Source organism: Felis catus, chromosome B4, assembly GCF_018350175.1.
Source record: "Felis catus isolate Fca126 chromosome B4, F.catus_Fca126_mat1.0, whole genome shotgun sequence".
NCBI classification, from domain to species: domain Eukaryota; kingdom Metazoa; phylum Chordata; class Mammalia; order Carnivora; family Felidae; genus Felis; species Felis catus.
The window spans coordinates 69,636,865-69,657,362 of record NC_058374.1 but is presented as its reverse complement, the minus strand read 5'-3'; the positions used below and the strand labels follow the sequence as shown (position 1 = coordinate 69,657,362).

Genomic DNA, 20,498 nt, shown 5'->3' with positions numbered 1-20,498 from the left:
GTCTTCATTCAGCATCTGTTCAGTATGTCCATGGCACTTGTGGGGGCTAAAAAAATGTAAGAGGTTTAAAAATGGGAATAAATTATATTTCATTATATAGTTATATGTGTATTTAATATGATAATCTGACATAGTCTACATGTGCTATCGGGTTTCAGAGAGGGGAGAGATGTATATAGACCAGAGTAGTTAAGGCTATTTGGAAAAGATGGGATCCAAGATGCATTAGGAAAGTACAATTCGAAATGTAGTAACTTGCTTTACTGGACAGATCCAAATCCTGGAGTCTGATTTGGAGAGATCTGACAACGTAGCCAGCCAGCACTTTGATCTTATTCTGTAGGCCAGTGACAGTATGAGCAACTCAGAAGCTTTGAAAAATACCAGGTTTAACTCCTGAGGGTGTTAATTCCATTGGTCTGGGTGGGGCCCAAGTATTGTAATTTTTATTAGACTCCTTGTGATGCTAATGTATAGCCAGGCTTGTAAAAACTGCCTTAGGATCACTTAGGGTCCCTGGAAATTTTTTAGTAGGAGGATTTAACATTCACCTATCCATTAAAAACACATTGGATTTTTCTTTCTTTTCTTTTCTTTTCTTTTCTTTTCTTTTCTTTTCTTTTCTTTTCTTTTCTTTTCTTTTCTTTTCTTTTCTTTCTTTCTTTTTTAATTCTGCAGGCACAGGGCAAACAGCAGTGAACCAGATGAAACAGGAAAATGTCCCCGTTTATAATTATGGGGGTGATAGCGAGCTTATATTCCTTTCTGGTAGAGGAAGACAGGCAATAAGCTAATAATATATAACATGGTAAGTAGAAACAAGTGCTTTGAAGAAAAGAAAGCATACGGAGAGAGACAGAGTAATGGGCAGAGTGGGGAGCAGAGTTGGAGGGGAGAGTGTTATTTTATTTCAGGTTAGGAAAGACTTAACTGACAGCTGGCATTTGAGTAGAGACCTGGAAGAACTGAGGGAGTGAATAGGCAGAGGGGAATAATAAGTAGGGGAAATCCTCAGGCAGGAGTAGAAGGCCATTGAGGTTGGATATTATGGACTAAATTGTGTCCCCTCCCCCTAAATTTATATGTTGAAGTCTTAATCCCCAGTATGCTATATTTGGAGATAGGGCTTTTAGGAGGTAAATCAGGTTAAATGAGGTCATAAAGATTGGTGAAAGGTGTGATAGAATTAGTGGCTTTTTATAAGAAGAGGAAAAGGGTGATCTCTGTCTTTCTCTACTATGTGAGGATACAGTGAGAAAGAGGCTCTCTGGGAACCAGAAGGAAAGCACTCACCAGAAGCCATACCCTGCTGGACCTTGATTTTGGACTTTGTAGCCTCCAGAACTGTGAGAAGATAAATTTCTGTTGTTTAAGCCACATGGTCTACAATATTTGTTGTGGCACCCCAAGCCAACTGAGACACAGGAATAGAGGTTTCCGGAGGGGAGATTAAAGAAGATGAGGTGGACAGAAAGACTGAATCATGTAGGGTTTCAGACTAGAGCAAGAATTTTGGATTTTATTTTCAATTGCCATATACTCTGGTTGCCAGAGTGTAACAAGGGGGAAGGGGTTTAGATGGGGAAGAGGAACCCAATGAATGGTTTTAAGCAGAGGAGTGATATAATTTGAGTGATATAATTTGATTTATATCTGGAATGATCACCTGGCTGCTTTGTGAGAGAATAGTCTATAGCAAAGCAGTTGAAGAATCAGGGGCAAGTGGCAATACAAGGGTGGCATCAGTGGGGTTGGTGAGAAATCCAATTCTCGATCTATTTTGAAGGTAGAGTGGAAAGCATTTGCTGGTAAATTAGATGTGAGTGTGAGAGAAAGTGGAGAATGAAGACTGCTACCATGTGTTTGGTCTGAGCAACTGGAAAAATGGAGTTTATTTACCAAGATAGGAAGAGTGGAAGAGTGGAAGAAGGAACGAATCAGAAGTAGTTTTGAATAAGCTAAGTTATTTTGAGTTGCTACTAGACATTGAAGTGAAGATGTTAAATAGGCAGTTGGTTATGTAAGTCTAGGGTTTAGGGGAGACATTGGGGTTGGTGATACAAATTTTGGAGTTGTATAGATCAGTTCTCAACCTTGGATGCATTGATTTATCTCAGGATTGGGGCATTTTTTAATTTGATTACCAGTTAGGTTAAACATTTTTAAAAACCGCTTTTATTGAGGTATAACTGACATACAGTATACTGCACACAATTAAAGTGTACGATATGATAAGTTTTGACATACGAATATACTTGTGAAACCATCACCACAGTTAAGATAGTGAACATATCCATCATCACCAGAAATTTCTTTGTACCCCTTTTTAATTCTTCCCTCCTGTGCCTACCTCTTTCCCATCCTCAGTTGCTAGGCAACTATTGATTTGCTTTCTCTATAGATTAGTTTGCATATTCTAGAATTTCATAGATGGAATCATAACAGTGTATATAGTCTTCTATGGCCTCTTTAAGCATAATTGTTTTGATATTCAGCTGTGTTGTTGAGTGTGTCAGTTCATTCCTTTCTGTTGTTGAGCAGTATTTCATTATATGAATGTACCGTAATTTCTTTATTCATCTCTTGGTGGACATTTGGTTTGTTTTCAGTTTTTGGCCATTACAAATAAAGCTGCTGTGAACATTCATAAAGAAGTCTTTGTATGGATATATATTTCCTTCTCTGGTTAAATATCTTAGGGTGGAATGGATCACAATTTTTTCATGTTTCAACATGAGGGGTTTTGTGTGTGTGTGCACGTGTGTGTGTGTGTGTGTGTGTGTGTGTGTCCTTGGGGAAAGCTCTTATGCCCAGAAAAGATTATTCAGGGACTACTTTGATTATTAAAATTAATGTTCAATGTAGTAGTTTCAGTTAAAAAAAATTAGTTTTTTCTTAAGTTATCTGTTCATTTTTACAAATCTTATTCTACTTATAAAATTTAACAATATTTAACTTCCCCCCCCCCCAGGCATAGTTATTTTTAAAAAGTATTGTAAATTAATTCTAATGTGGAGGCTGGGCTGAGAACTATTGTACGGATGATATTTAAGGCAAGGACTGAATGAGGTCACCCTGAATAGCACTTCTTGAGTTTTGTGTGCATAAAAAATATCTGTAGTTCTTGGGCAAGGTCTGCAAATCTGCATCTGTACTAGTCTCCTCAGTGCTGATACCTTGGTTTGGTTAGTGGACCACACCATGAGTAGCACTGTCATTGAGGGTTAACGTAAATAGAAGAGATACCTGAAGACTGAGTCCTGATGCACTCCAAATTTTAGAAATTGTAAAAGAAGGAAAAGAACCAATAATTGAGACTGGGAAGCAGTAGCCAGTGATGCAGGAGAAAAATTGTGTGGCATTCTGGACGCTTGTGAAGAAAGTTTTACCCGAAATAAAGGAGTGATAAACTCAGTCAAATGCAGCTTTTGAAAAGACTGATCAAGGAATGAACTACAGTTGACCAGTGGATATGGTAAAGTGATTGTTGGTGATCTTGAAAGTAATGGTGTTAGTAAAATGGTAGGGACAAGAACCTGATGGAGGTGAGCACGTTCAGAGAATGGAGGAAAGAGGTGTTGAAAGTGACTATAGACAAACCATTTGATGCTTATAGTAGAAAGGAGAACAGAGAAATGGGGCAGTAGCTAAAAAGGTATGTGGACTTAGGGGAAGAGTTGTTTTTCCTTTCTTTTTTTTAAGGTAAGAGCTACTGTTTTGTGTTTGTATGTTGACAGGGATAATCTATTTACAGAAGGAAGTATCACTGAAGCAGGAAAGAAAGGAGGTCAGTAGCAGGAATGGTGTCCTGGAGAAGGGATAAGGGATAGAGGCATGGCTGTGATTGGTAATACGGATAGGGAAGTTAGAGGATATGGGCACAGATAGGAGATTGTGGAGATTTCATCAAATAGCTTCTGTTCTCTCTGAAATAAGAATCAAGGTCACCCCGTGATAACATGGCACACAGTAAAAGTAAATTCAGTGCTCGGAACAGTGATTTGAACAGTTTAATAAAAATTTGTTAAATAAATGAATGTAAGGAAGAGTAATCTTGGATTGCAGGGGAGAAGACAAAAGTCCATCAAGTAGATAATATAGAAGGCTGCGGTTGGGTTGGGTGAGAGTGGTAGTCATGAGAATGGTAAGGGGAAGCCATTCCAATAATGTGAAAGAAAAATGGAAAAGACTTGATATTTGTTTGCCTGAGGAGAAGGAAAAGTGAGGAGGACCTGTTTGAACTCTAGAGAGTGTCTTTAGTCTTTCAGATTAAGGGAACTGTGGTGGTGGTTATTGATTTGAGGGGTTTGTCAGATTTAATTGTTTGAACACTCTAACCTAGTTTTTCTAAAAGCTGATGTAGTCATTTATTTTGTCTCTCCTTACCAAGACCTTCTTAGTAGCTGCCAAAGAATCAAGTCTCCCCTGCTGCTACTTCCCAGGAGTTTAGTAGGGAAAAATGTGTTCAGGGTTTTTGCAGAAGTGTTTGATGTTGAAAATTAAATACAGACCTTAAAGTAAAAACTCTTCAGAATACTCAGATTCTTGAAATGATGAAGACTATTGTTCCTTGCATTTTGTAAGCACACTGAGGCAAGTGACAAGAAGAAAGAGTATGTAGAACCTGAGGTGTAAATTTAAGTGGTATAGTGTGAATACCTTGTACCAGTGGTTTTTGACTAGTATTTCTCACAGCCATACTTCAGGGATAACTGGGAGGTTGGAGGATGAGCACTCAGCAGATGTGGGTTCAGGAGTCTCCACAGAAATTTCAAATAGAAGTTAGGTTTGTTTTTGTTTTAGTTTAATATATTGACATTCCTTGTAAAATTTTGTTAGCATAATGATTCTTCTGGAAAAACAATAACAAAGAATTTGAGTATCATTACTATCAGTAATATTTGAATTTTGCTGGTAAGTCAAATAGTGCTAGTATTAGCAGAGTAGATTATTTCATATTTTGAAGGTGGAGAAAACCACTTAGTAAGAACTTTTATTTTTTGATTTAGTAATAAATTTTTATAGAAAGCAGACATGCACATTAAACCCTTCATTCCATTTTCATGAAAAAGAAGTAAATTGCTCAGAAGATGACAACAGCAAATTTTTCAAGAAAGTGAATTCTCAAAAGTTGGCACCTCATCAAATCAGTGTCCATATGATTGTTTAATAGTTGTATTTATTATGCATCATGTTTAACTGGTATTTTTAATGATCATTAATATCGAGATACAAGATCTGTACTAGTGCTGGGGATACAAAAATAAGTGAGATTACTGATCTCTTCTCGTGTAGGGATAAGAATCCAGTTGCTGGGGAGATAGAACACAGCCATGGAAGGATCAACAGCATTACAGAGGAGTGTAGAAGACCAGGATTCTGCAGAAGTGCTGCAGGGGCTCCACAAATACTTGATGCACATTTCTTTTAAAAATATTTTATCATTAAAAAAATCTAAAATAACATGTTACATAAATGGGTTCTGTGCAACAAATAGACCATGCATGGAAGGAAAACCACTAAAGCTAATTATTTTGCAGATTAGCTCATTCTTTTTTTTGTTTGTTTGTTTTTTTACAATTGTAAAATAAAGTAGCAAATCCTTTATTTGTGTTTCTTGAAACTGTGAAAAGAGAGCCCTAGCAACATTTTTTTAGTTATCGTTTTCCCTCTTCCACCTCTGTCCTCACATAATAGTTTTGCTCCCAACCTACAGTTCTCAAAACCTCTTCAACCCCCACAACCCAACAAAACAAAACCTCTCTCATTAGTGTCTTTCTAATTTCCTTCTTATTCTCCATCACAAAATCTCAAAAACGGATTTATTTAAAAAAAAAAGACAAAAAAAGATCTACTTCAGAAAGCCTGGGAGAGAAAGAGTCTTTGAGCAGGCTGCAGAATGCTCCCCTAGACTACAGGAGAAATCTGAGAAATCCAGGGAGTTCACACTGAGTGATTTATATCCTTTTGTGCTTGTTAACCCTTTATAGGCTACATGGTGCTAGAGCTCTCTGATAAGTCTTCAAATGATAATATACTAGATTAATTTTTCCACAAACCCAAGAAACAGTACAGAACGTTATATTTTTAAGGACAAAAAGGAAACAGGGTTTCTCACGTGAGTAGTTATTCAACAGAAAGGATTTTATAATGCAGTATTTTGCAACAATGAACCTGAGCCATCTTGTTTTGCTGTAAGACATGTGATTGTATTCTTTCATCTTCTCTGATATTTGGCATCAAAATTTACGTGATATGATTCATAAGTAGATTCTGAAGGATAGGCACGTATACCTAGTCTAAAAATGAAACCATAATTTTGGAGCAAAGAAAATGGTTGTCCTCTCTTCAAAAAATTACGAGCCATCACGGTTTTCAAAGTAAAATGTTCTGATAATGCCAGTGCAAGAAGTGGAAGCAAAGATAAGCCAAAATCTAGTAGAGGTGTGTTTGAAATCATGAAATCAGTATTACAAGGTAACTATAGTCCTAAGATTAGGCCTAGTAGCTGATGAGGAGTTAGTCAAATTAAAAAAAAACTTTATCTATGGATATGAGGGAGATCTGGCTGTGACATCTGTCACCCCATTGATCGCTAGGGTTGATTTGGCTGATCTGGCTGGCTAGGTGGGTGTCCCCTTCCTCCCTCACCGCTCCATATGCGTCCCTCCCGAAGCTGCGCGCTTCTTTGAAGAGGACGACCTTCCGGATAGAGGAGGACCGTTTGGTCAAGGGTATACAAGTAGCTGCACTCCCCTGCTAGAACCTCCAAACAAGCTTTCAAGGTCCATTTGTAGGAGAACGTAGGGTAGTCAAGCTTCCAAAACTCCAGAAACATCCAAATGAGGCACTGCACATGGCAGTCTGCTTTTCTTTAATAAATAATAAATAAATAAATAAATAAATAAATAAATAAATAAATAAATCTTTACCTATTTCATGTCTATATACCTTTAAAACCACATTATTACAGAATAGAAATTTGGGTTTAGTATGTTTTTCAAGTCTTAGTAAAATTTTTAACATTGAATTTTATTACTTTTTCTTCTGTACATTATTCATGAAATGACTTAAAGTATTTTTTATTTTTATTTTTTTAACTATTTATTTATTTTGAGAGAGAGACAGAGCAAGTGCTCATGAATGGGGCAAGGCAGAAAGGGAGGGAGTGGAGAGAGAATCCTAGCCAGGCTCCACACTGTCAGCCCAGAGCCAACTGCGGGAATCGATCTCACGAACTGTAAGATCATGGCCTGAGCCAAAATCAAGAGTCAGACACTCGATCACCTTTAAGGTGCCCCTTAAAGGATGTTTTTTAAAAAGACCCATGTTGGGGCTCCTGGGTAGCTCAGTCGGTTAAAGCGTCCAACTTGGGTTCAGGTCATGGTCTCTCAATTGGTGAGTTTGAGCCTCGAGTAGGGAACTGTGCTGACAGCTCAGAGGATACTAAAGCAGCCTGGAGCTGCTTCGGATTCTGTGTCTCCCTCTTTCTCTGCCCCTTCCCCACTCGCGTGCTCTCTCTCTCTCTCTCTCTCTCTCTCTCTCTCTCTCTCAAAAATAAACATTAAAAAAATTAGGGGTGCCTGGGTGGCTTAGTAGGTTAAGTGTCGGGGTCATGATCTCATGGTTTGTGAGTTCAAGCCCCAAATGGAGCTCTGCGCTGACAGGGCAGACTGCTTGGGATTCTCTCTCTTGCCTTCTCTCTGCCCCTCCTCCTTCCCTTCGTATCCCTCTCTCTCTCTCTCTCTGTCTCTCAAAAAATAAAATAAAAACTTAAAAAAAGAACATTAAAAAAAAAAGGCCCATGCTGATGGCTCTTTTTCCCGGTGTACTGACAGTTTAAACATAAACTAAAGTTCTTTTCACCCTGTTTATAATAAATTCACTTTCTGTTTTCTCTATTACAACACTTTTTTTTTCTTCTTGGTACTTTTGACAAAACTTACCTTTTTTTTAGTTTACTTTTTTATATGGTTTCTATCTGATCGGCTAAGTAAACTCTGTGAGCGCACAGACTATGTTTGTCTTACCCATTGTGAACCTCCAGCATCTTACCTATACCTGACTCATGTAAGTGTGCAATACATTTAAAAAAAATTTTTTTTTCAACGTTTATTTATTTTTGGGACAGAGAGAGACAGAGCATGAACGGGGGAGGGGCAGAGAGAGAGGGAGACACAGAATCAGAAACAGGCTCCAGGCTCCGAGCCATCAGCCCAGAGCCTGACGCGGGGCTCGAACTCACGGACCGTGAGATCGTGACCTGGCTGAAGTCGGACGCTTAACCGACTGCGCCACCCAGGCGCCCCAACATTTTTTAAACAAAACAAGGTAGCTGCTTATAAAATCTACTTTGGTTAGTTTTTTTGGTTTTTGTTAGCAGTGTATTGACAGACTTACAAGTTTCAGCTGTTTTTACTCATTGAAATTGATTATATTGCTTCACTTTATCATATATTTTAGTGTCCTGAAGACTGTTTCTTTTGGATCTATGAGTTACGCTGCTTCTCTTAGAAAATAACCAGTAAATGTTTTATATCTTAATTTGTTTTGCTTGTCCAACTTGACAAAGTAAATTGTGATGAGGTTGATCAAACTTGAAACATTTTTTTCTTAAAGTATTTAGCACATAGAATTTTTGTTATGGAGTAGTGGGGATAGAAAGCAGACACATAGTTAGAAATGGCGTATACCAAGCAACAGGTACCGGTCTTCTACACACATGGAAGATCAAGAAGCTCCGAAAAATACTTCATTCTCATGGTAGATTATTATTGTTGTTGAAATTTCACCTTTTTCTATGTTACAGGAAATCAACATACCTGTAAAATATTACACAGTGTATTTGGGCTATTTATGAAGGATACGTAGAGACATGTGGAGATCCCCCAATTTTTGAATATCATATTTCACAAGTTACAGCATAGTCATGGCATTATGTAAATAAGATGACAATAGAATGCAGTTGAGATATGGTAATTTACTAACGAGGACTTTGTCCCCCTTTTTACAGAATCTTTGGCATTATAGGTGTATTGTCAAAACCATGAATGAATGATAAATCCCTGTATATAAAAAGGCATATCTAAAAAATGTCACCCTGCTCCTTATTTTCTGAGTTACCAATCTGCTACCTCTAAAATTTCCTAGTATCCTCTAGATTTTTCTCATTAAGTAGAAAATGGATCATAGTTTAAACCTACTTATTTATTGAAAAATTTTTTAATGTTTATTTTTGAGGGAGAGAGAGAGAGAGCAGAGGAGGGGCAGAGAGTGATGGAGACACAGAATCCAAAGCAGGCTCCAGGCTCCAAGCTGGCAGCACAGAACTTGACATGGGCCTCGAACTCACGAACTGAGAGATCATGACCTGAGCTGAAGTCAGATGCTTAACCAACTCAGCCACCCAGGTGTGGGCCCCCAGCTTTCTTAATATCCCTGGAGATATGAGGGCTTTCTTTTCATTAGGGCATGGTGAGGGTGAACTTTATGATATGTTGAAAAGGTAAGCTGTGTTCCCCCTACCTTCAGGGAAAGATCTTTAAAGCACATTCAGCCTCTAGAGAGCAGCAGAGAATTTCATTTCAGTAATTAACCTATATGTATACTTGTGTATTTATATTTTGTGCTGCTTTTCTCCCGAAGTTGAACCAGATCAAATAACCCTAGAACAATGGAGTTTTAGGTAAATCATAATCTTTAAGTAACAATCAGCCATCATTAAAATAAGAATAAAGGAATGGAGCATTACACATTTAGGAAAGTCTAAGATGAAAAGAGAGAGAAACAGGTATAACTACTCAAGAACAGAAATAACATTTTTCTTAAGGGAAAAGGGAACCACTATAGATTTGTTGGTGATTGAAAGATAACAAAATCAATAACAACATTAGTTACAGAGATTACATGGTGGTTTATTACACCACTAGTCTTGCATTCACACTTGCCCAAAGGACTGCCTTGCTTATATTTTATTAAATCTTTTATAAATTTTTATTTAAATTCTAGTTAGTTAACATAGAATACAATATTGGTTTCAGGAGTAGAATTCAATGATTCATCACTAACATATATTTTATTAAATCTATAAATCCAACATAATTAACACCAAGCATGTCAGTACCCGCTATTTAGAGTAGACCTGTTCTTGGCTTTCCTGCAACTGTCTTAGCCCATTTGAGCTGCTATATCAAAATACCATAAATGAGGTGGCTTATGAGCAACGAACATTAATTTCTCACAGTTCTGGAGGCTGCAAGTTTAGGATCATGGCCCTGGCAGATTAGCTGCCTGATAAGGAGCCACTTCCTCATTGACAGCCATTTTCTTACATGGCAGAAGAGGCAAGGGATCTCTCTGGGGTCTCTTATAAGAGCACTAATCATGAGGGCTATACCCACATGACCCAGTCACCTCTCAAAGACCCCCCCCCTCCCCCAACCTAATACTATCACCTTGGAGAGGTGGGATTTTAATAAATGAATTTTGCAAGGGACACGAACATTCAGTACACAGCACCGCCCTTAGAAATTCCCCCCATTTCTTTCAGTTTTATTCCCATTTGGGGGAGAGTTCATTATCCCTCTTACTCAGGTATGCATCCGATTGGGTTATCCTTATGAAATGTCGTCGAGTTCACTGCTTCAATGCCGTTCTCCTGACTATCCACAGAATAGACCCTTATTACTATTACTTCACTTCCAGTTTGATGTAGTCTTGTAGCTTGTTTTTCGGTCCAGCCCCTCACCTGACCAGTTTAACTAATTGTTCTTTCTGTGTGCATTTATTAAGTAGTTTGTTCTTAACACTGAGAGTATAACACGAATTTTAAATTCATAACTCATTTAAAAATAAATTATAAATTAACTCAACCATGAGGTTATGAAGCAAATCATGCTCTAATATTTTCAGATTGATGGTCCATATAAAAAAGGGAAATGATTCTAGAAAGATTCTGGAGAGATAACACTTCTTAAATATGAAAAAGACTTGGCAACAGTTACAAGAGACCAGAGTTGGGAAATTAGGATTGTTCCTTTCTCACATAAAAGCAGGAGGGAGGGGGCGCCTGGGTGGCTCAGTTGGTTAACCGTCGGACTCTTGATTTTGGCTCAGGTCATGATCTCACAGTTTGTAAGATCAAGCCCTGAAAGAGGCTCTGCACAGCTCCAGACCCTGCTTGGGATACTCTCTCTCTCCCCCTCTCTGTCCCTCCCCCAATGGTGCATGTGCTGTCTCTCTCTCACACACACAGAAAATAAATAAACTTAAAAAAAATGGGAGTGAGATGTTGAGGAACAGTGTCACATAGTAGATGGATACTCACTTGGGAGACAAATGCTGGAGGTTTGAGGGAGTGATTGATCATGTCATAAAAATATTCTGTACTTAATCACAGCACAAGAATCATGTTCCTGAAAATCTTGATCAGAGAATCCATGATTGAGATATTCAGATCTTACGGGAAAACAGCATTGGGGTTCGCTCATTAACGAATACAGGAAAACCTAGAAAAATATGCTATTTTACTTATAGGCAGTACTAAATAAAGATAATATAAATAAAATGTATATATCTTGTTAGTAATAATGGCCACTACTCAATAACTAACATCAGTTTATTGATAGAAATGTCGGGATTTCTCCTCTGGTTCAAAAAGCATGTAAATTTATTTCAGCGTTTGTAATTTTATTTTAGTTCAATTTAATCACTAAAATTTTTGTTAACTTATTTTGCACTAAATTTTAAGATGGAGGGAGTGACAGTACAATATATATACCATATAATAATATATACTATATACATGTAATAATGTGTGGTGTGTGTGTGTATATATATATGTACATATATGTGTATATATATATGTATATATATGTATATATATACATATATATACATATATATATATATACACACACACACAATATATAATGAAGGAAGTTGTTAAACCTTCATTTATTATGGAAGGAAGAGATTCAGAGATCCATATTACCTTGGGAGACCAAATGATGACTATACCTCCATTGCATTTTATATCTTGGAATGACTCAATTTTAGGTGATTCACTATTCACTAGGTACTAGTTTAAACAAATATTTTCTCAAAGCTGCCACACCTTTGAGTTTTTTTTCTTAAAAAAAATTTTTTTTTAATGTTTTATTTATTTTTGGGACAGAGAGAGACAGAGCATGAGCAGGGGAGGGGCAGAGAGAGGGAGAGACACAGAATCCGAAGCAGGCTCCAGGCTCTGAGCTGTCAGCACAGAGCCCGACCCGGGGCCCAAACCCACGAACTGTGAGATCGTGACCTGAGCTGAAGTCGGATGCCCAACCCACTGAGCCACCCATGCGCCCCTGAGCTTTTTTTTCTTTTTCCACTTTACAACATAATTAAAAGATAAATTATTTCTTCCTGCTCTTACTTTACTACTTGTTTACCTCTGAGTAGTGAGTGGTTGATCCTGTCTAGTGAGTAACCTTAGAGACAGTACTCTTGTTTCTTTTTAATTTGAGAGTATATGTATGTATGCAAGAGAGAGAGACCATGAATCCCAAGCACGCTTCACGCTCCACATGGAGCCCAATACAGGGCTTGATCCCACCACCGTGGAATCATGACCTGAGCCAAAACCAAGAGTCGGATGCTCAACTGAATGAGCCACCCAGGTGCCTGTACAGTACTCCTTTTCTTAAAAAACAAAAACCAAAAAACAAAAAAACATCTTTCTTCCTTGTTAAACTTGATTTTATCGTTCAACAACAAATACTAAGTATCTAGTATTTTTTCAGAACTGTGCTAGGTACTAAGTTATACAGTGGTGCATAAAGCTGATATCATCCCTTTCCTTGTGGAGATTTACATGCTAGAAAAGGAAACATAGTAAAAAACTGCAACTCTTCCAATAATCTCTATGTTCCTCATTTTTTTCCCATAGCATTTAAATGAACGTTTAAGACTGTTTATTTTTTGATTCCACCCACATATTGGCTGCATGAGGACAAGGATTTCTGTGTTTTTCTAGAGGAATATTTGTTGGTTAAGAAAGGTATACATAATTAGTTACCAGGTCTTTGATTCTACTTCTTCAGCCTGTCTTAAATAACCCCTCTGCTGCTTCCTTAGTTCAAGCCCTTTTTATTTTTGCCTCATCTATTAAAGTAGCTTTCCTAACAGTTTCCCTGCCACTCTGAGGTACCTTTCCCCTTTGTACTGCTGCCAGTAATTTTTGTAAAATTAAATTCTGAATTTCTTCAGTGATTTCCCATCTTTTAAGGGTAAGTCAGACTCCTTAGCTTTTTACTATTGGATTCCTTCCTATCTGTTTAGCCTTGTTTTTTTTCTTCATTGCCTTGCCATTCCCTGCTCTCCATCTCAATCTTTATTCGGCACTAGTAACAATATATTGCAGCTCTTCAAGCTTCTTTTTGGCCTAGATCAGAGGCATCAACTAACTCAGAAACCAGTTAGAAATGCAGATTATTAGGCCTACTGAATTGGAAACTCTGGGAGTAGGGCCAAGCAAGCCATAAACAGGCCTTCCTGGTGATCCTGATGTACCTTAAATTTAAGAACCATTGTGTGTGTTTTTAAATGTTTATTTTGAGAGAGAGAGTGTATGCGCAGGAGAGAGGCAGAGAGAGAGAGGGAGAGAGAATCCCAAGCAGGCCCCAAGCTGTCAGTGCAGAGCCTGATGCAGAGATGACCGGAGCTGCAAGCTTAACCAGCTAAACCACCCAGGTGCTCCAAAAAACATTGTTTTAATCCATTTTTTAAAAATTTTACTTCCTTACAAGCTCAGCCATTAATCACCATGCTTTCTATATCACTTTCATTTGTATAACTCTTAATCTACATAATTAACCCTGATATCTGTGTCAACCCTACTTCTTAAATTGTGTTGTACATCTTTCCTGGATATGCTTTCTGTACTTCAGACTCTGTAGGCTCTGAACAAAATTCATTATCCATCTACTGATACCTGTTTACATACTGCGTTTCCTATTTACTCCTTAAAAGGATTCCTCCTTAAAGTTTTGAATTGTAGATAGTGCAGTATTTTCTCATTGGTTTCTATTTTGTCATGGCTTTAGAGGAACAACAACAAAAGATTCTTTAATAACTCTACTGACCAAAATGGGTTCAGGATTTTCCATGCAATAAAATTACTATTGTTTTGTAGACCAGCTGCTAAAATTTATGTTTATCTTATTCTCCCTTCTCTCACTTTTTCACTCCTCCCATTTTCATTCCCCTCCTCACTCTTCTGTCTCTCATTTTAAGAACTTAGAGATTGTTTACTTCGAATCTTGACCACAGTTGCCCAAGTTCTACCATAAAGCTGGAGGGATCCTTGACAAGTGACAGTTAGTACTGTCACTAAAGCGTGAAGTGAAGCAACATTTCAGATATCATGGTGCAATTTTTGCAATAGTTTCTCAATTAATGTTTTTTAAGTGAATAAATGAGTGAATAGGCAAGTCTCAAAGGACTAGACAGATTGCCAAGGTCAAAAAAGCACACTGAGATTGTGGCTAGAGATAAAAGGAACCTTAAAGATTTTAGCAATAAAGAGTGAGAAAATTTGACACTCAAATACTTATTAAATTAAGTGAAAGATTTTAGAGGAAAGAACAAATAGCCATTGTCACAGATGGTTAGGTTAGCTATTTCCTTCTATGAAGGAGAAGGGATATATTTAAATGTTATTTCAGTATAAATTTTCAAGTTTAAATTTTTGAAATTCATGTTTATTTATATGTGTGCTTCCCTATGAGCATTCAGTTTGATATACTTTTTTAAATAATTTTCACATTGACTTATGTAACAGTTATATTCTCATGGTTTGACCATATATCTTGGGCTATAACTTTTAACTGTTATTATAGTTTTGTTTTTGTTGGATAGGAAAGACAGTAATTTGTTTGTGTGTGTGTATGTGTGTAAAATCTGTTAAATTGCACATTAAATTATCTCACATACAAGGATTTTTTGTACTTGAAAATAATGTCGTGTACCTGTATTCTTATAATCAGAGCTAGTCTCATAAAGAATGTATTTTCTTAAGTTATAATAAAAAAACTTTCTTTTTAACATGCACACAGGAAACCTCGACCTGTCTCCCAGTTGGTTGCACAGCAGGTTACCCAGCAGTTTGTGCCCCCTACACAGTCAAAGAAAGAGAAAAAAGATAAAGTAGAAAAAGAAAAGAGTGAAAAGGAAACAACTAGCAAAAAGAACAGTCATAAGAAAACCAGGTAAATTTGAAGAGTGTTTTATGGCACTTTTGAAATAATAAAACAAACCATTAATTTAATATTCTTTTGAAATTAATCTATTCATATACAGAGTAGAAGAGATTTTATCTCCTTTATTATAAAATATCATGAAAGTGTTTTTCTGAGTTTAAGAAGTATATTAGAAATTAAACACAGAAGCCACCAATATAAGCTTAAATGTAAGGTTTCCTTTCTCTTTCCTTTTCCCTCCCTCCCTTCCTTCCTTCCTTCCTTCCTTCCTTCCTTCCTTCCTTCCTCCCTCCCTCCCTCCCTCCCTCCCTCCCTCCCTCCCTCCCTCCCTTCCTTCCTTCCTTCCTTCCTTCCTTCCTTCCTTCCTTCCTTTTTTAGATTAAAAGACATTTGTGCTTGAGCTATTTCTTTTTTAGTCATAAAGCCAGGAGTGATATTCACAATACTGAACAGATACTTGCATGGGCTTTGACCAGTTAAAATCTTCTTGGGTACAGGCAGAATAGATAATCATGATGCCTTATCAGGGCACATCTGTGGAATAACAGCCTTACGTATAACTGAGCCTTAATAGTTATCAGCTTACTCTGTGATACAACTATGTCATTACTGTCTTAAAACATTTATTTTAGTAAAACTTATAAGCTATCTGCAAAATTATGATAAAGCTATAAAAGCACAATTAGGAGACCATTGCTTCCAGAGTATCAGTTTGTCATGTTGAAGAAGATTCATCAATGATTGGTTTGATTAATGTTAATGATTTAAAACATTTAATTATACCTTTTTTTTTTGGCTAGTTAAACATGAATCTAGAGCCTTAAATATAGATGCATTCATTTGATTATTTTTACCTGATTTATTCAGTATATGTTCAGAAAGTTGGTAGAAAGAGAAGCTAGTTTAAAATATAATCATTTTTTGTGTTTAGGCCAAGATTGAAAAATGTGGATCGGAGTAGTGCTCAGCATTTGGAAGTTACCGTTGGAGATCTGACAGTCATTATTACAGACTTTAAGGAGAAAACGAAGTCACCGCCTGCATCTAGTGCTGCTTCTGCAGATCAACACAGTCAGAGTGGGTCTAGCTCTGATAACACAGAGAGGGGAATGTCCAGGTCATCTTCACCCAGAGGAGAAGCCTCATCACTGAATGGAGAATCTCATTAAAGTTTATTTTCTCCAGTTTCTTAGTCACTTCTGTCATAACATGCAAATACACAGATTATGCCAAGAGGTACCACATTTTCATGACAAACATATTCATGCACAATCCATAATTTGCGTTTTACATAAGATAGAAATTTGTTAGAATTTATTGCAATCTATGCTTACCAAAAATTTCCAAACTTAACATTTTGGTCTCCACAGTTAAAGGTGCCATGAAAATGTGGTTGAATTATTCATTATGCAGTGTTATTGGTAAGTCTATTTTCACTTTTAGTTTAGTGAATTCTAACACATAATTCTCTACTATTGGCATGTATGAATTTCAATTTTTATAACATAGTGCAAGCTGCCTAAATATGTATTATTTGAGAATTGTGAAACAAATAGTTATATGTATACAAGTCAAAGATCAACTTAATCAACTATTGCTGCAACAGGATTTTCTTAATGGTTATCCTCTTAAATACACCTGCTGGTACTTGGTGTGGTTAAATAGGAAAATTGTTATTAAATAAAGAATTTGTATGAACCGTTGCCAATGTTTTTGACACATTTTACTAAATTATTGTTTCTGAATTATGTTTCTGGTTTTATCTTTGTTTTTGTTTGTTTATCTTTTAAAACATTCATTATTGTAATGTTTTACTAGCAGAGTAGTAAACAATAAAACATTGATTATTTAGCTTTATAATTCAGGTTTAGTCCTCTTGTCATTGAACACTGGTATGTTTTCTGTATGAAATAAAACATTACAGTTCAAATAATTATAAACATTTGGCAAAAACAGAAAAGAAACCTGACATATTTTAAAAGCTGCAATTTTGGAAAAGCTTTAACTTAATAATAGTTTTAACTATCACTGTTGTCTTGCCCCAAACTTGTGCAGGGTCATAGAAGTATGAATCTAATTAATACAGAAATGGGAACTGTTGCACAGACCTGGGAAATAACTAATCTTAAATCAGTTTAATTGGCCTCTTATTAAATATAATGATTTTTATGAAAATCATAGTATCCTATTTTCAGACACAACTGCCAGTTTATGCATTTATCAATATCCTGAAATTTAAAAAATATTTACAGCCCCACTTACTATTATGTAAAATTACCAATAAAATATTTTTATGACTACAGATTTTGCATTTTTGTTTACAAGAAATAATGTGTTTCATGTTGTATTTAAACTCCAGCCTAGAAACCACACAGTACTTCTTAAATTCTCATAGGGTCTCCTGCTTCTTTTAGCCATTTGCTTAATATGTATCCACCTCTAGGAGACTTCTGGAATATAAATTAACTTAAAAACATAACCTGGATACAAAATACCACTTAAAAACACTATGATTGCATTTGAAGAACAGAAAAAAAACAAAAAACAAACAAACAAAAAACTTGTAGACCCTGACAGTTGTGTATTTGGTGGTTTCTTGTGGTAATGTAATTTTCCGTTTAATTGCAGTACTTTTTCCAGGCACAATGGGACTGTCTTTTTTGTAAGATGCTAGTTGTGAAGTACAGTTAATTGCATACAGTAAAAGTCTGTGATTAAAACATTTATATACCTCATTCTTTAGTGTTGTTAAATGAAAAATTAAAATTTGTTTTTATTATAAGATACTTTCAATGGAGCCCCAGCTAACTGGTTATGTTCTTTTAAAACATGAAAATTTTTTGTCATATATTATTGTTTTTCAACATGTTTCAAATGTTTCAAATTTTAGACACAGTAAAAATTACAAGTAATAAATTGTAATAGGGAAAATCTTCTAATTTTTAAATCAAAACTATGCTCTGGAGGCACTGGGTCTTATGATGATCAAAAACTTTGAGGATGTATTTTAAATGGACTGTAAGACAGAAAAATCTGACAGAAATGGGATTTTACCAGAATGGAGTATAGGCATCTCTTTATATAAGTGGGGAGTATATAGTATGGAAATTTAGAGTGCTAACTGGTGTCTGATGCTTTGAATCTCTGTTATACAGCCTAAGTGAGCTTGAGTAAATTACTCAAGGTCTCTTCCCATCTATTAAACAGGGATAATGGTAATCAATTCTAACTCATCAAGTTGTTGTGACGATTAAATATCAATCCATATAAAATTCTTATTAATTACATGACACACACTGGTTGCTCAGTAAATGAGCCTTTACTATCTTTATAGGTAAAATCCCATTACGAAAATGCAAAAATACTCTTTGTAACAAAAATTATTTGCACACCCTCTTGGGTGACCAAAAGGATTGTGTTCTGTGGGTTACACTGAATTTTCCACATCAGATGTTTGCTCTGATCCCAGATCAGCCAACTTTCTGTTGGTATGCACTTGGAGCTAGGACAAATGAACTGAGTTGGCTAGTTTGAAATTTTGTTTTCCTCTCATTAATCACAATTATCTTCACTTGCTTTAATTTCACCCTACCTCAAATACACTTCCAAACCAGGAAACAGACCCAAATTCCACAAATATACCTAATGTTAAAATATGCAAAAAGATTCAGAGCCTGGGCTTAGTGTACATTTTAAACTCTTTCATTGGTTTACCCTGTAGTTTTAGCAGTGGGTTCTTTTAACCAAGTTCCATACAAAAAGAATTTGAATGTTTTTCAGAGTTTATTGCCTTATTTTAATATAATTAAGAGTGAAGATATAATTTGAGGCATACCAGAAATACATATTCTTAAAACCTTTTGTATTACACAGTAGAAATAGTTGACTTAAAGGTTTTATTTTTGTTACATGCTTTCCTAAAATTATAGTGATAGTAGACAAAGTGAAAACATTAAAAAGGAAGAGAACTTCAGCTTGTCTAAGTTGATAGCATATTTATTATCTTTCTTATAGGCAAAAATCCTTATTGCCTAAAAATGTAGTTTCTGCATGTTCTATGCATTGATGCTAAATGGTCTAGAAGTTTTCGTTTCCACTGAGGCACTTATTTTACTTATATGCTTGGTCTGCAAATTACCTCTTCTGGAATCTTTTAAAGACCTGATACAGGAATTGGGCAATTGATAGGAACATCTGTACTGTACTTTGAAAATTAACTGAAAACAGAAAAGTGAATGTATAAGGAAAAGGGTAAACATAAAATGATACTTTGACTTATTGGCACTGCCCTCCCCTGCCTTCAACCACAGGCACCTTCCGTTGTCTGGAACAATGAATGTAGAAAAAATTGAAGTGTAGAAAAGTCATCAGTGACAAAAATAGCTGAGCAGAATCAAAAGACACTGAAGGTTACAAAATACAGGATGTGACCGATCATTTTGTGAAAGCAGAAGGAGAAGAATGCCCTCACTGGCTATTGAGGGTAATATAAAATACGCCTCAGCAATATCAAAGGCAAGGAAGGATAGGAACGGGAAAAAAATGAGGGAAGGGGTAGGAGAAAAACAAACAGCAAAAATAGGAATTAGGCCATGGGGTGCTGGGATACAATCTGGGTGGTCATAGAGAAGAATCTCTAGGAAGGCAGAACAAATAGTAGCATGTCTGTCTCTGAGAACGTTTAAAAAACATGCTGTGATCTTCATAATGAATCTGTAAAGTTTCAGCTATGTTTACTCGGGTAGCAATATATGTGTAGTAACTTTAAAACCATTTTCTTCAAAACCAGTTGATTTTAAGAAGCTGTCATAGAGAAGTTTTACCTTGAATTATATGAACACTTTACTTTCCTGAGTGTACATTCCCACTAGCCCAGATAATTTAAAGGTTTTTAATGTGGCCTTTATATTTAGCCAGTGCAGATATTCCTGTCTTTATGGAATGGGCCAGTTCTGAAGTGCATGAAATGCCCTTAAAAGACCAGGTACTTTTATGGAAAAGTCAAGCAGAGCTCTGAAATGTTTCAGTGCTCTGGGACATGTTTCATGTTCTGAATCATTTTTCATTTTTGTTTTTTTTTTCTTCCACATTAGTTGTTGCAGAGTGTAGTAACTATTTTACTATTGTAATACTTTAAGTATTTTCCTGATCTAGGTTGTCTTTATATCCGTATTCAGTGAACATTTATAGGGTATATTTTGTGTGCCCAGCACTGGGCCAGGGGGTGGTTATGAAGAGGACACAGATGTGGAG

General features: G+C 36.2%; 1 protein-coding gene across 16 annotated transcripts in view; it reads left to right on the top strand.

Annotated features, from left to right (window-relative positions):
* YAF2 (YY1 associated factor 2) overlaps nt 1-17,980 on the top strand; it is a 76,165-nt gene extending 58,185 nt beyond the window's left edge. For 6 of the 16 annotated variants that reach the window (XR_006600657.1, XR_006600658.1, XR_006600659.1 and 3 more), the window contains one exon: nt 15,102-15,195. Coding sequence is in view for 4 of the 16 variants with exons in the window: in XM_023256954.2 (XP_023112722.1) it covers nt 15,102-15,254; nt 16,177-16,414 (391 nt within the window). In the remaining 12 variants the exon portion in view is untranslated. Of the gene's footprint in view, nt 1-5,295; nt 5,608-15,101; nt 15,255-16,176 lie in introns of those variants that run through there. The other 10 variants (XM_023256954.2, XM_023256952.2, XM_045061654.1 and 7 more) reach the window with 3 other exon arrangements.
* Nucleotides 17,981-20,498: the final 2,518 nt, after the last annotated feature.